Here is a 13510-nt window from a genome sequence, read left to right on the forward strand (position 1 = left end):
AATTCTATTACTTTGTTAGCTATTATATATGACGTAGAGGATCTCACTCAACCACTGGGCATATGCAGCACACCACACGTTTTCAGTAGAACAGAAAAGCTTTACTTTGGAACTTTGTGCTTCCATTCTTTGCACTGTCAGAGGTCATCACCATACAACTGTGGCTGTCTTGTTCTGCTGTCAATGTAGAACTCTAACTTACAGTAAGCAATTTAATTTAACTCCTGGTGTACTTATTCATCAATGCCTGAAAATTAGGAAGGGGTAAAAACAGAGTACAGTCAGAGCATTGTTTATGTATTGCAAATGTAGGGGTAGTGATACATTCAAATCATTTGTCACACAGGTTCAGTCGAAGCAATTGCAGTCAACAGTTGATGAATTGGGCAGTCTACTTGAAGAGGTGGACAGCTGCATCTCTGCACTGGAAACAGGTGAAATCTGAATTTTTCCTTCCAAAATTTCTTCTTTTTTTGAGGGGAGAGATGTGAAGAAATTTGTGGCAACTAGTTTTTTTGTTTTCTTGACAGAGACTGTCAAATTGGAAGAGAGTGAACTAGAGAAATGTGTGGTACAGTACAATTCCAAACTGACAGAATTGAGAAACGGTAAGACCATATTTGAACAATCAAGTTGCAAACATATATCTAACAGTTATGTTTAGATCTTCACAGCTTATTATTTTTCTTGGATGATAGAGCAGGTTGCATAGCCTTACACATTGAGCTAAGGTTGACTATCATTTCTGTGAAAATTGACTTTGCTATTCTCACAGGACAAGCAGGATGGTAGTCCTCACATATGGGTGACATCACAGGATGGAGCCCAATCATGGAACACTTTTGTCAAAGTTTCTAGAACTTTGGCACCTACTGGGCATGCCCAGGATGGCACTAACCCTGCAACCAGCAGGGGTCCCCCGTCAGTCTTCTTTTTACCTCGCAGCAGTAGCCACGCGGGTTAAGGAGCTCTACAGAGATTCCTGACAGGAATTTTCCTCACGGAATTACTTCATAATTAATACCCCTTGGGGGTCCCCCTATTCAATTTTTTACTTCCGCGGTGGTCCGGTACGTTTTTACCCGGTTCCGGTCGATTCCCATCGAGTTTGGCCCTCGCGGCCTACTGGCCGTTGACCACACCGCAGCTAAATTTTTTTCAAAGGCCATGGCGTCGGGGTTCCGTCGGTGCCCTGACTGTGCTCACACAATGTCCATCACAGACCCCATAAAGTCTGTGTAATGTGCCTTGGGTGTGAGCATGATGTCCTGACTTGCACCAAATGTGCCTTAATGACACCAAAAGGTCGCAAAGCCAGAATGGAGAAGATGGAACTTCTCTTTCGGTCTCAAACTCCGACTCCGTCCATAGCATCGACGTCGTCCAAACTGGCGCCATCTACGTCGTACCAGTATCAGGCACCGGCCAGTGCCCATCCAGCATCGATACTTCACGGCCATCGACTACCTCTGTTCCCCCTCAGGACTGAGGGGATCGTTGAGAGAAACATCGGCATCGACACCGTAAGCCTTGGACCATTGACGAAGGCAAATCATTGACCTCGCCATCGTCTGAGCCGCCGCTGAAGAAACCCCGTCCAGAAAAGGCATCGACCCTTTGAGTCTGGGTCACCGAGGCAACCCTCACCCGGACGGGTAATGGAAGCCGTGACTCCGCCTTTAACGGTGGTCCCTCCGGCTAGGCCTCTGCCTCCTTCTCCCCTTCCGGAACCGGGGCTAATCGCTCCAGGTCTCCGTGAAGAGCTGGACCGGATGGTTAAGGAGGCCATCGGCAAGGTGATGCAAAGATTCCAGATTCCTCCGAAGCCAGTGCCGATTCCCGAACCGACCATCGATCCCATTCCGGTTGCGCTGGCACCGCTGCTCTCGAGGATGGAAGCATTACTAGCTGCTTTTCCTCCGATGGATCCGGGGACACCGGTTCCGGTGCCCTCTCCACTTCCTCTGTCATCGGGAGGAGAAACACCGTTCCGTCTTCCTCCATCGGCAGTCCTGCTGATGCCTCAACCATCGATGTCACCGATACCATTACTGCCATCGGTGCCGCCGATCCGTCCATCGATGCCCTCGGTACCTTCATCGATACCTCGGTAACTCCCTCAATGCCTTCGGAGCCTAGACCGGGACCTTGGGGAATGCCTTCGGTCCCTTCCCTCTAAGGTTCCTGGAGGGCACGGTGATGAACCCTATGATACATGGACCGATGACTCGTCCCAGAACACCGATGATTTACCATCACCACCCTCTCCTACCGAAAGCAGGAAACGTTCTCTTCCAGAGGACTTGTCCTTCATTAATTTTGTGAAGGAAATGTCTGAGTTAGTTCCCTTTCAACTGCAGACTGAACAGGATGATAGACACCAGATGATGGAGCTTCTACAATTTCTGCACGCTCCTAAAGAAATTACCTCTGTTCCTATCCATCAAGTTCTTCTGGATCTTCTGAAGAAGAATTGGGAACACCCTGGTTTGGTGGCACCAGTCAACCAAAAAGCAGATACCACATATTTGGTCCAGTCAGCTCCAGGATTCCATAAACCCCAATTGGATCACCAGTCCGTGGTTGTTGAGTCTGCCCAAAAGAAGGCCCGGCGCTCAAAGCCTCATTTTTCTTTCCCGCCAGGCAAAGAGCAGAAATTCCTGAATGTCATTGGTCGGCGTGTCTTCCAGGGATCAATGCTTATCTCTCGGATCGCCTCTTACCAGCTTTATATGACCCAGTAGAACAGGGTCCTATTCAAACAAATACAGGACTTTGCAGAGTCACTGCCTCAGCAATTCCAGGAACAGTTACAAACCCTGGTTCACAAAGGATTTGAAGCAGGTAAACATGAAATAAGACATCTTATGACGTTTTTGACACCACTTCCAGGGTATCTGCAGCTGCTATTTCTGCAAGAAGATGGGCCTGGCTTAAGTCTTAAGACCTACGTCCTGAAGTCCAGGACAGATTGTCCGATCTACCTTGAATTGGGGACAATCTGTTTAGTGAACAGATCCAGCAACACTGGCGCAGCTCAAGGATCACCATGACTCTTCGCCAACTCTCTCTGATGCCTTTTGAATATCTGGACAACAAGAATTCAGGAAGGACTCCAAAACGTTGTTCTACCGTCAAAGAAAGTCCTATCCACCACCATCTAGAGGTTGCTCCACTAAGCCTTTCCAGAAAGCCCAGTCCCAACAACCTCGTAAGCCAAAACCACAGGCAGCTCCTCAGCCAGGCCCTGCTTCTGGTTTTTGACTCTTTTATAGAGAGCAACAGCCAGCTTCCACTGCCGCATGTACCAGTAGGAGGTCGATGGTGCCTTTTCAACAACACAATCACCTCGGACCAGTGAGTTCTTGCTATAATCTCTTAAGGTTATCACCTGAACTTTCCCTCCATCCCACCAGATTCCCCTCCTCGGCCAATGTGGGGAACATCAGACCACTCACTACTCTTGGATCAGGAGGTCTCCCTCCTCCTTCAATCCAGAGCAATCGAACCAGTGCCCTACTCCCAACAGGGCCTCAGATTCTATTCCCGGCTCTTTCTAATCACCAAAAAGCAGGCGGCGTTCGTCCAATTCTGGACCTGCATGCCCTCAAGTACCTGCAACGAGAAAAGTTCAAGATGGTAACCTTGAGTTCCCTCCTTTCTCTTCTGCAAAGGGAAGACTGGCTCTGCTCTCTAGACCTCCAGGACGCTTACACACATTGCGATAACTCCGTCTCATCGCAGATCTCTGAGATTCCTGGTAGGCCCAAAGCACTATCAATACCGAGTGCTCCCATTCAGCCTAACATCTGCACCACGAGTTTTCACCAAGTGTCTCTTAGTAATAGCAGCTTTCCTCAGGACCCAAGGTGTTCACGTCTACCCCTATCTCGATGATTAGTTGATCAGGGCTCCCACTCAGCAAGCTGCTGATCTCTCTAGGATTTCTCATCAATTACAAAAAATCCTGCTTAGTCCCATCTCAAACTTTGTCATTCATAGGGGCAGACTTGGACACCTTCAAAGGAAAGGCATTTCTGTCTCAAGAACGAGCTCCCACTCTCACTTCTCTCGCACACCAGCTACAATCTCGACAACGCTCAACTGCACGCCATTTCCTCATTTTACTGGGACACATGGCGTCCTCAGTGCATGTTACCCCAATGGCCCGCTTGGCCATTAGAGTCATGCAATGGAGAAGGTACAGAGAAGGGCTACCAAAATGATAAGGGGAATAGAACAACTCCCCTATGAGGAAAGACTAAAGAGGTTAGGACTTTTCAGCTTGGAGAAGAGACGACTGAGGGGGGATATGATAGAGGTGTTTAAAATCATGAGAGGTCTAGAACGGGTAGATGTGAATCGGTTATTTACTCTTTCGGATAGTAGAAAGACTAGGGGACACTCCATGAAGTTAGCATGGGGCACATTTAAAACTAATCGGAGAAAGTTCTTTTTTACTCAATGCACAATTAAACTCTGGAATTTGTTGCCAGAGAATGTGGTTCATGCAGTTAGTATAGCTGTGTTTAAAAAAGGATTGGATAAGTTCTTGGAGGAGAAGTCCATTACCTGCTATTAAGTTCACTTAGAGAATAGCCACTGCCATTAGCAATGGTTACATGGAATAGACTTAGTTTTTGGGTACTTGCCAGGTTCTTATGGCCTGGATTGGCCACTGTTGGAAACAGGATGCTGGGCTTGATGGACCCTTGGTCTGACCCAGTATGGCATTTTCTTATGTTCTTATGTAATCACTATCAACCATTGTCCACATCACCAACCCACTTCATCAGCCTCTAGCTTGGTGGAAAAATCAGACCAATCTCCTCCTCCAATCTACCTTTCCAGACTCCAGATCCTCAAGTAGCCCTTACCACCGATGCTTCCAACCTCGGCTGGGGAGCACATGTTGCCAATTTACAAACTCAAGGGTCTTGATCTCCAGAGGAAGCCAAACACCAAATCAATTTCCTGGAGCTACGAGCAATCAGATATGCTCCAAGAGTGTTTCAGGATTGCCTCTCCCACCAGGTCATCCTGATTCAGACAGACAACCAGGTGGCCATGTGGAACATCAGCAAGCAAGGAGGGACGGGCTCCTACCTCCTGTGTCAAGAAGCTGCACAGATATGGGTGGAGGCCCTTTCCCACTCAATGTACCTTAGGGCCACCTACTTACCGGGAGTGGACAATGTGTTGGCAGACAGGCTGAGTCGCACTTTTCAGCCGCACGAGTGGTCTCTCAACCCCACAGTAGCGAACTCGATATTCCAACGTTGGGGTTACCCTTACATTATCCTCTTTGCGTCACCTCAAAACCGCAAAGTAGAGAACTTTTGCTTGCTCACTCGCAGCCAACATTCACTACTAAGAGATGCGTTCTCCCTTTCATGGCCCACCGGTCTCCTCTATGCATTCCCACCACTTCCACTTCTCTCAAAGACTCTCGTGAAGCTACGTCAGGGCAAGGGAACCATGATCCTGATAGCCCCTCACTGGCCACGCCAAGTGTGGTTTCCAATTCTTCAGGACCTCTCCATTCGCAGGCACATTCTCCTGGGGAAGGACCAGCTTCTGATCACTGAGAACTGGTGCCTGTGCCACCCTAATCTTCAGGCCTTGTCCCTGACTGCCTGGATGTTGAAAGATTAACTCTTCAGCCACTCAACCTTTCGGCGCCAGTTTCCCGTGTCCTGATTGCTTCACAGAAGCCTTCCACGAGAAAATCTTATTTTCACAAATGGAGCAGGTTTAATTCATGGTGTTCCTCACTGTCCCTTGATCCTTTCACTTGTTCCACCACGAAGTTTCTGGACTACCTCTGGCCCTTATCAGAGTCAGGTATAAAAACTTCTTCCATTAGGATGCATGTCAGTGCAGTAGTCTCCTTCCCTAAAGATGTTGGGGATGTTCCCATTTCAGTACAACCCCTTGTAACACGATTTTTGAAGGGCTTGCTCCACCTCAAACCTCCACTGTGCCCTCCAGCCCCTTCTTGGGACCTTAACTTAGTTTTGGGTCGCCTCATGAAACCACCATTCGAGCCTCTCCAATCCTGTGATCTTCGCTATCTCTTATGGAAAGTAATTTTTCTTCTGGCAATCACATCTGCTCGCAGAGTTAGTGAGTTACAGGCTCTAGTTACCTACCCGCCTTACACTAAACTTCTGTACAACAGGATAGTACTCCGCACTCACCCTAAGCTTTTGCTTAAGGTAGTATCGGAGTTTCACATTAATCAATCCATCATACTACCTACCTTCTTTCCCAGGCCCCATTCTAATCCAGGAGAACAGGCTCTGCATGCCCTTGACTGTAAACGGGCTCTAGCATTCTATCTAGACCAGGGGTCAGGAACCTTTTTGGCTGAGAGAGCCATAAACGCCACATATTTTAAAATGTAATTCCATGAGAGCCATACAATATGTTTAAAACTAAATACAAGTAAATGTGTGCATTTTATGTAAGATCACACTTTTAAAGTACAATAAGTCTCTGAAAATATTACTCCAAGCCTTAAGACACCAATACATCTCCTATTAGGAAAACGGACCAAGTCAGGCTGCTATAGAGTCCTACACAGAAACTACACGCCAGCAGAAAACCTCACCTGAATCACGTGCTGTCCCTCACCTAACATAGAATAAAGACACCAAAACGCACAAGAAGCATGCAGAAAAAACTGAATTGGAAACTGCAACAAGCCAGAGTCTCTGTATGCAGTGTAACAAAGGAAAAAAGAAACATCACCCATCCTTATAAAACAAATCAAGAAATATAAAATCAGCAATAAAACTGTACTAACAAAAAGAACATATTTCGAAACAGCTGATGAGTGGAATATCCAATAATTAAAAACTCACATAAAACATTTCCAGATACCAACAAAATATTTCAAAATAGCAGACACAAAGACCCAGTAATGAAAAATAAGGATACAAAAATTTTTTTGCTCTGCATACCTGGGAACATTTGATATCCAGGTGTCCTGAGATTGTTCTGAATTAGCAGGAGGCGGGGTGGTTTGCTTGGAACTTTCTCCTCTCTCAGTCACATACCAGCGCTCTCTCTCTCACACTGGCTCTCAATGACACACCTATACACACATGCTCTCAGTACTCACAAATACACATGTTTTTTCTCTCTCACTTATATAGGCTCTTAATTACACATTTACACACATGCTGTCTATCTTTTCACGCTTACACACACACACACGGGCTTTCAATCACATAAATACATGCTGTCTTTTTCTCTCACACACAGACTCTCATTCACATGCTTACAAACATGTCCTCTCTTTCTCTCATTCACACACAGGCTCTCAATCACATACTCACATGCTCCCTCACCTAAATCAGCTCTCAATCACACACAGACACACATGGTCTCTCTCATTTAAACACAGGCTCTCAATCACATACTCACATGCTCCCTCACCTAAATCAGCTCTCAATCACACACAGACACACATGATCTCTCTCTTACTTATACACACAGGCTCTTAATCATACATACACATGATTTCTCTCACACACAAAGGATCTCAATCATACACACATACTCTTTCACACAAACAGGTTTTCAATCACAAACTTACACATACAGGTTCCCAATGGTAAACTTACATTCATGCTCTCTCTCTCTCACAGGCAGGCTCTCAATCACAGACATGCTCTTTTTCACATGTACAGGCTCTCAATCATTCACATACATGCAATCTCACACACACACACACAGGCCCCCCCCGCAGCCCGGAAGAGGAAGTGGAGAGTATCGGGTGCCTGCGCGGCAAGAAGAGGCCACGCTAGTGCGCTCGGCATCGGCCCGAAGAAAAGAAGACTGCAGCGCGGCTCGGAGGAAAATGAAGAGCTTCAACCGCGGCCGATGGGACTCCGCCTCCGCGAGGGCTTAAAATGAAGGAGGTTAGCGTTGGGAGGAGGCTGCTGCTGCCGCGAGTTCCCGGGGTGGGGGAGAGAGAGAGTGAATGAGCGACATGCTTGCTTGCTCATTCACTCTCTCTCTCCCCCACCCCCACCCGGGAACTCGCAGCAGCAGCCTCCTCCCAACGCTAACCTCCTTCATTTTAAGCCCTCGCGGAGGCGGAGTCCCATCGGCCGCGGTTGAAGCTCTTCATTTTCCTCCGAGCCGCGCTGCAGTCTTCTTTTCTTCGGGCCGATGCCGAGCACACTAGCATGGCCTCTTCTTGCCGCGCAGGCACCCGATACTCTCCACTTCCTCTTCCGGGCCGCGGGGGGGCGGGAAGAAGAGAGCACGCTGGTGCCACAGACTCCAGCTGTCCTGCCGCGTTCCGCCCGGGCTGACAGCATTTTAAGCCCGGGCGGAGGAGGACCGGGGAGCAGCTGGGTCAGCGGGAAAGTGTGGCGACACTTGTCTGCGAGCCAGATGCAGCCCTCAAAAGAGCCATATCTGGCTCGCGAGCCATGGGTTCCCGACCCCTGATCTAGACCATACAACTGACCACAGGAAAAGCACTCAACTGTTTGTTTCTTTCCATTCCACCAGATTGGGGCAGCCTGTGAGTAAGCAGACTCTCTCCTCCTGGTTAGCGGACTGCATATCCTTTTGCAGGCAAGCAGGCATTCTACTTCAAGACCGTGTTAAAGCACACTCTATCAGGACCATGGCAACTTCAGTAGCGCACCTACGTTCGGTACCGCTTCCTGATATTTATAGGGCTGCTACCTGGAGTTCTCTCCATACCTTTACAGCCCATTATTGTTTGGACAAGGCTGGAAGACAAGATTCCATCTTTGGCCAATCTGTCTTGTGCAACCTTTTTGCAACTTGATGTACCAACACCATTCCACCTGCCCGTTAGGGTTCAGGATGCCCTCTACCAAATTCCAGCCCGGTTGTTGTTCCGGTTGCACATCTTGGGTACATTTGGTGCATATCTCGGACATTCTCAGCTCTGTACTCCACCCATATGTGAGGGCTATCATCCTGCTTGTCCTGTGAGAAAGCAAATGTTGCTTACCTGTAATGGGTGTTCTCACAGGAAAGTTGGTCCTCATGAAACCCGCCCGCCACCCTGCGGTGTTGGGTTCGTTACATTTTCTTATTTTATTTTTTGGCACTTATTATATCTTTTAAACAAGACTTAAGTGGGACCCCTGCTGGTTGCACGGTTAGTGCTATCCTGGGCATGCCCAGTAAGTGACAGTCATTCTAGAAACTTTGACAAGTGTTCCGTGATATGGCTCCATCCTTTGATGTCACCCATATGTGAAGACTAATATCCTGCTGTCCTGTGAGAACACCTGTTACAGGTAAGCAACATTTGCTATACAGGTAGTTCAAGTATTGATCTATAAACACTATCAATGCCTGATATTGTAAGACTTTTCTCAACATTACTGTGCAGTGTAAATAATATTAGGTTCTCTAGCCTTGGGCTATTTCATTGAGCTATTGAACAAGAGATATATTAATATCCAGATATACAGAAGTCCATATTCAAAAGCTATTTAGACAGATAACTCAAAAGTTCTCCTAGGACAAGCAGGATGGTAGTCCTCACATATGGATGACCTCATCAGATGGAGTCCGGCATGGAAAACTTCTGTCAAAGTTGCTAGAACTTTGACTGGCACCATGAGTATGCCCAGCATGCCACTATCCACACAGCCACGTGGGGCTCCCTTCAGTCTCTCTCTTTCCTCAGTGCACTTGCCTCGTGGTGGTGGACCTCTGCTCGGTCTTCAGAGTTCTTAGTTTCCTTGCGATTTTATTTTTTTCACCGCCTTCACGTGGGGTCCCCTTCCCTGGTTCCCTCTGAGTCAGTTGGACGGCACAGTAGTTTTACCTTCCTTGCGGTCAGTTCCGGGGTTTTTTTGCCGTCTGTCTGCCCTTCACCATCTGCTCGTTGGCTTGAGGCATGCCCGCGGACCATGTCTTTGACTGATCCACCTGAAGTCTGTATTCTTTGCCTGGAGGCATCACATGATTTCCGGGTTTGCCGTGTTTGCAACCAGATGACTTCCAAGGGTCATCGGGCGCATTTAGATAAAATGGAGAAACTTTTTGGCCCTAAGAAGTCAGGACCCTCTATACCAGCATCCAGTGTGTCAATGCCGTGAGGTTGAGGGGAGCCCATGGACATCGAACCCTCTGTTTCCACCCCCACTTAGGCTTCCCTGATCCAGGATGTCGGATTCTTCACCCTCCTCAGTGCTGAGGAAAGACCGAGCCGAGCACCGGAGCTCGAGGAAGCACTGTCATCAGTCTCCATCTGAGCATGGTTCCGGGATGGTGCTGGCATTAGCCGTGCTGCCCCCAAAGCAACCCCATGGAGGCCAGGTTTTGCCCTCAGTCAAACCTGGGAGTTCAAGGCTCTCCCCACTGATTCCCATGTCCGTGACGGGCACCGGTCCCCCTTGTTTTCAGGGACCTCCACCTGCCCTGTCCAAGGCGGCCATCGAGGAGGAGCTGGATCCGTAGGGTTCAGTTGGCAGTGCTCCGAACCCTTAGGGATCTGTATTGGGACCCTTACTTTTCAATATATTTATAAATGATCTGGAAAGAAATACGACAAGTGAGATAATCAAATTTGCAGATGATACAAAATTGTTCAGAGTAGTTAAATCACAAGCAGATTGTGATAAATTGCAGGAAGACCTTGTGAGACTGGAAAATTGGGCATCAAAATGGCAGATGAAATTTAATGTGGATAAGTGCAAGGTGATGCATATAGGGAAAAATAACCCATGCTATAGTTACACAATGTTAGGTTCCATATTAGGTGCTACAACCTAGGAAAGAGATCTAGGCATCATAGTGGATAACACATTGAGATCGTCGGTTCAGTGTGCTGCAGCAGTCAAAAAAGCAAACAGAATGTTGGTAATTATTAGAAAGGGAATGGTGAATAAAACAGAAAATGTCATAATGCCTCTGTATCGCTCCATGGTGAGACCACACCTTGAATACTGTGTACAATTCTGGTCGCCGCATCTCAAAAAAGATATAATTGCGATGGAGAAGGTACAGAGAAGGGCTACCAAAATAAGGGGAATGGAACAGCTCCCCTATGAGGAAAGACTAAAGAGGTTAGGACTTTTCAGCTTGGAGAAGAGACGGCTGAGGGGAGGTATGATAGAGGTGTTTAAAATCATGAGAGGTCTAGAACGGGTAGATGTGAATCGGTTATTTACTCTTTCGGATAATAGAAAGACTAGGGGGCACTCCATGAAGTTAGCATGTGGCACATTTAAAACTAATCAGAGAAAGTTCTTTTTTACTCAACGCACAATTAAACTCTGGAATTTGTTGCCAGAGGATGTGGTTAGTGCAGTTAGTATAGCTGTGTTTAAAAAAGGATTGGATAAGTTCTTGGAGGAGAAGTCCATTACCTGCTATTAATTAAGTTGACTTAGAAAATAGCCACTGCTATTACGAGCAACGGTAACATGGAATAGACTTAGTTTTTGGGTACTTGCCAGGTTCTTATGGCCTGGATTGGCCACTGTTGGAAACAGGATGCTGGGCTTGATAGACCCTTGGTCTGACCCAGTATGGCATGTTCTTATGGGTATCGAGCCGTAGGCCCCATCGGTGCCTCCACCGATGCCAGAGCCCACTCTTTCAATACTAGCATTGCTGCTGGAACGCTTTGATGTATTACTTGGCATCCTCCCTACACAGGCAGTGCCCAGGGGTTCCTCTGTTCCCTGGCAGCAATCGTTGCCTCCCCCCTCGGGGACTATACCACTCATCAGTTCCTCTGAGGTGGAAGGCTCGGTGCTTCAAGGGCCCTCAGAGCCTCTGGCGCTTACACTGCCACTCCCGGCTCTGGCACAGAGTCCTTCAGGGATTGTCGGTGCCCCCGGTGCTTCCAGGGCCCAGGCCGTGGGCAGTTAGCATGGGTCCCCTGCTGACCTCTCCTGGGGATCTCACTGAGAAGGAAGCTCCTTACACCCCATGGAGGATGATACTTCCAAGTCCTTCTCCAATGTCTCCAAGGATGTCCTCTTGGAACTGTCACCCCAGAGGAATGGCACCGGTCTCCGACAGAGGACTTGACCTTTGCCGGTTTCATCCACATCATGGCGGAGTCTGTTCCATTTTAGCTCCTCACAGAAGAGGATGCTAGGCACCACATGCTGGAAGTATGCCAGTTTGTGGATGCACTGAAGGACGTGGTGGTAGTTCCCAAATCTTCAAGGAGTTGTTCCTGCGTATTTGGGAACATCGTTTCTGTGTCTCCAGTAAACAGGAAGGCTGACGTAGTCTACCTCATTCAGAAGTCCCTTGGATTTGAACAGTGCCAACTCCCCGACTAGTTGCTGGTAGTGGAATCCGCCCTCAAAAAGGCGAATTGTTCCCGAACCCATGTGTCCACGCCTCCAGGACGGAGCCATAGGGAATGGGACACACTGGGTAAGAAGGTGTTCCAAGGAGCAATGTTAATAGCCCTTATCGCCGCTACCAATTATATATGGCCAATACTCCCAGAAAAACTCTGGAAGAAGGTTCAAGAATTGGCAGAACACCTCCCTCAACAGCAGCAAGATGCATTCCAAGTGCTCGTCCAGCAGGGCTTCGAGTGTGGTAAGAATGAGATGCATTCCATGGATGACTTCTTTGCAACATCAGCCCGAGTGTCCGCAGTGGGCATCGGAGCTCACAGAATGGCCTGGCTCAGCCTTGGATCTCCAGCTGCAGGTCCAGGAGAAACTTGCGGACCTCCCCTGTACAGGGAATAACCTTTTTGGAGATAAGGTCCGAGATGCTGTGGCTCAGCTAAAGGATCATCATGAGACCTTCCAGCATCTTTGCGCTAGCACCTCGGATTCCCCCTCCTTGGCCAGAAGGTCGGCGAGGCAAGGGGCCAGATGGTCTTTTTACCGTCAGAGGAAATATCCTCCGGTCTCCCATGGGCGTTCTTAGTGGGTAGTCTCTAGAGGCCGCTCCAAGTGCCCAGACCCAGCCAGCACCTCAGCCGAGCCCTGCTATGGGGTTCTGACTGGCAGAGACGGAGCACAATTCCAGTCACTATACCCTCTGAACCAGATCCACCAGTAGGAGGCCATAAGAACATGCCATACTGGGTCAGACCAAGGGTCTATCAAGCCCAGCATCCTGTTTCTAACAGTGGCCAATCCAGGCCATAAGAACCTGGCAAGTACCCAAAAACTAAGTCTATTCCATGTTACCGTTGCTCGTAATAGCAGTGGCTATTTTCTAAGTCAACTTAATTAATAGCAGGTAATGGACTTCTCCTCCAAGAACTTATCCAATCCTTTTTTAAACACAGCTATACTAACTGCACTAACCACATCCTCTGGCAACAAATTCCAGAGTTTAATTGTGTGTTGAGTAAAAAAGAATTTTTTCAGATTAGTTTTAAATGTGCCACATGCTAACTTCATGGAGTGCCCCCTAGTCTTTCTATTATCTGAAAGAGTAAATAACAGATTCACATCTACCTGTTCTAGACCTCTCATGATTTTAAACACCTCTATCATATCCCCCCTCAGCCGTC

At 47.9% G+C, this 13510-nt stretch overlaps 1 protein-coding gene across 1 annotated transcript in view; it reads left to right on the forward strand.

Annotated features, from left to right (window-relative positions):
• The window catches only part of KNL1 (kinetochore scaffold 1), a 629191-nt gene that overhangs the window by 411425 nt on the left and 204256 nt on the right, over positions 1 to 13510 (forward strand). The window contains 2 exon segments of the mRNA XM_029598563.1: positions 347 to 434; positions 531 to 608. Of these exon segments, the coding sequence (XP_029454423.1) occupies positions 347 to 434; positions 531 to 608 (166 nt within the window).

This window comes from Rhinatrema bivittatum, chromosome 4, assembly GCF_901001135.1.
Source record: "Rhinatrema bivittatum chromosome 4, aRhiBiv1.1, whole genome shotgun sequence".
Taxonomy (NCBI): domain Eukaryota; kingdom Metazoa; phylum Chordata; class Amphibia; order Gymnophiona; family Rhinatrematidae; genus Rhinatrema; species Rhinatrema bivittatum.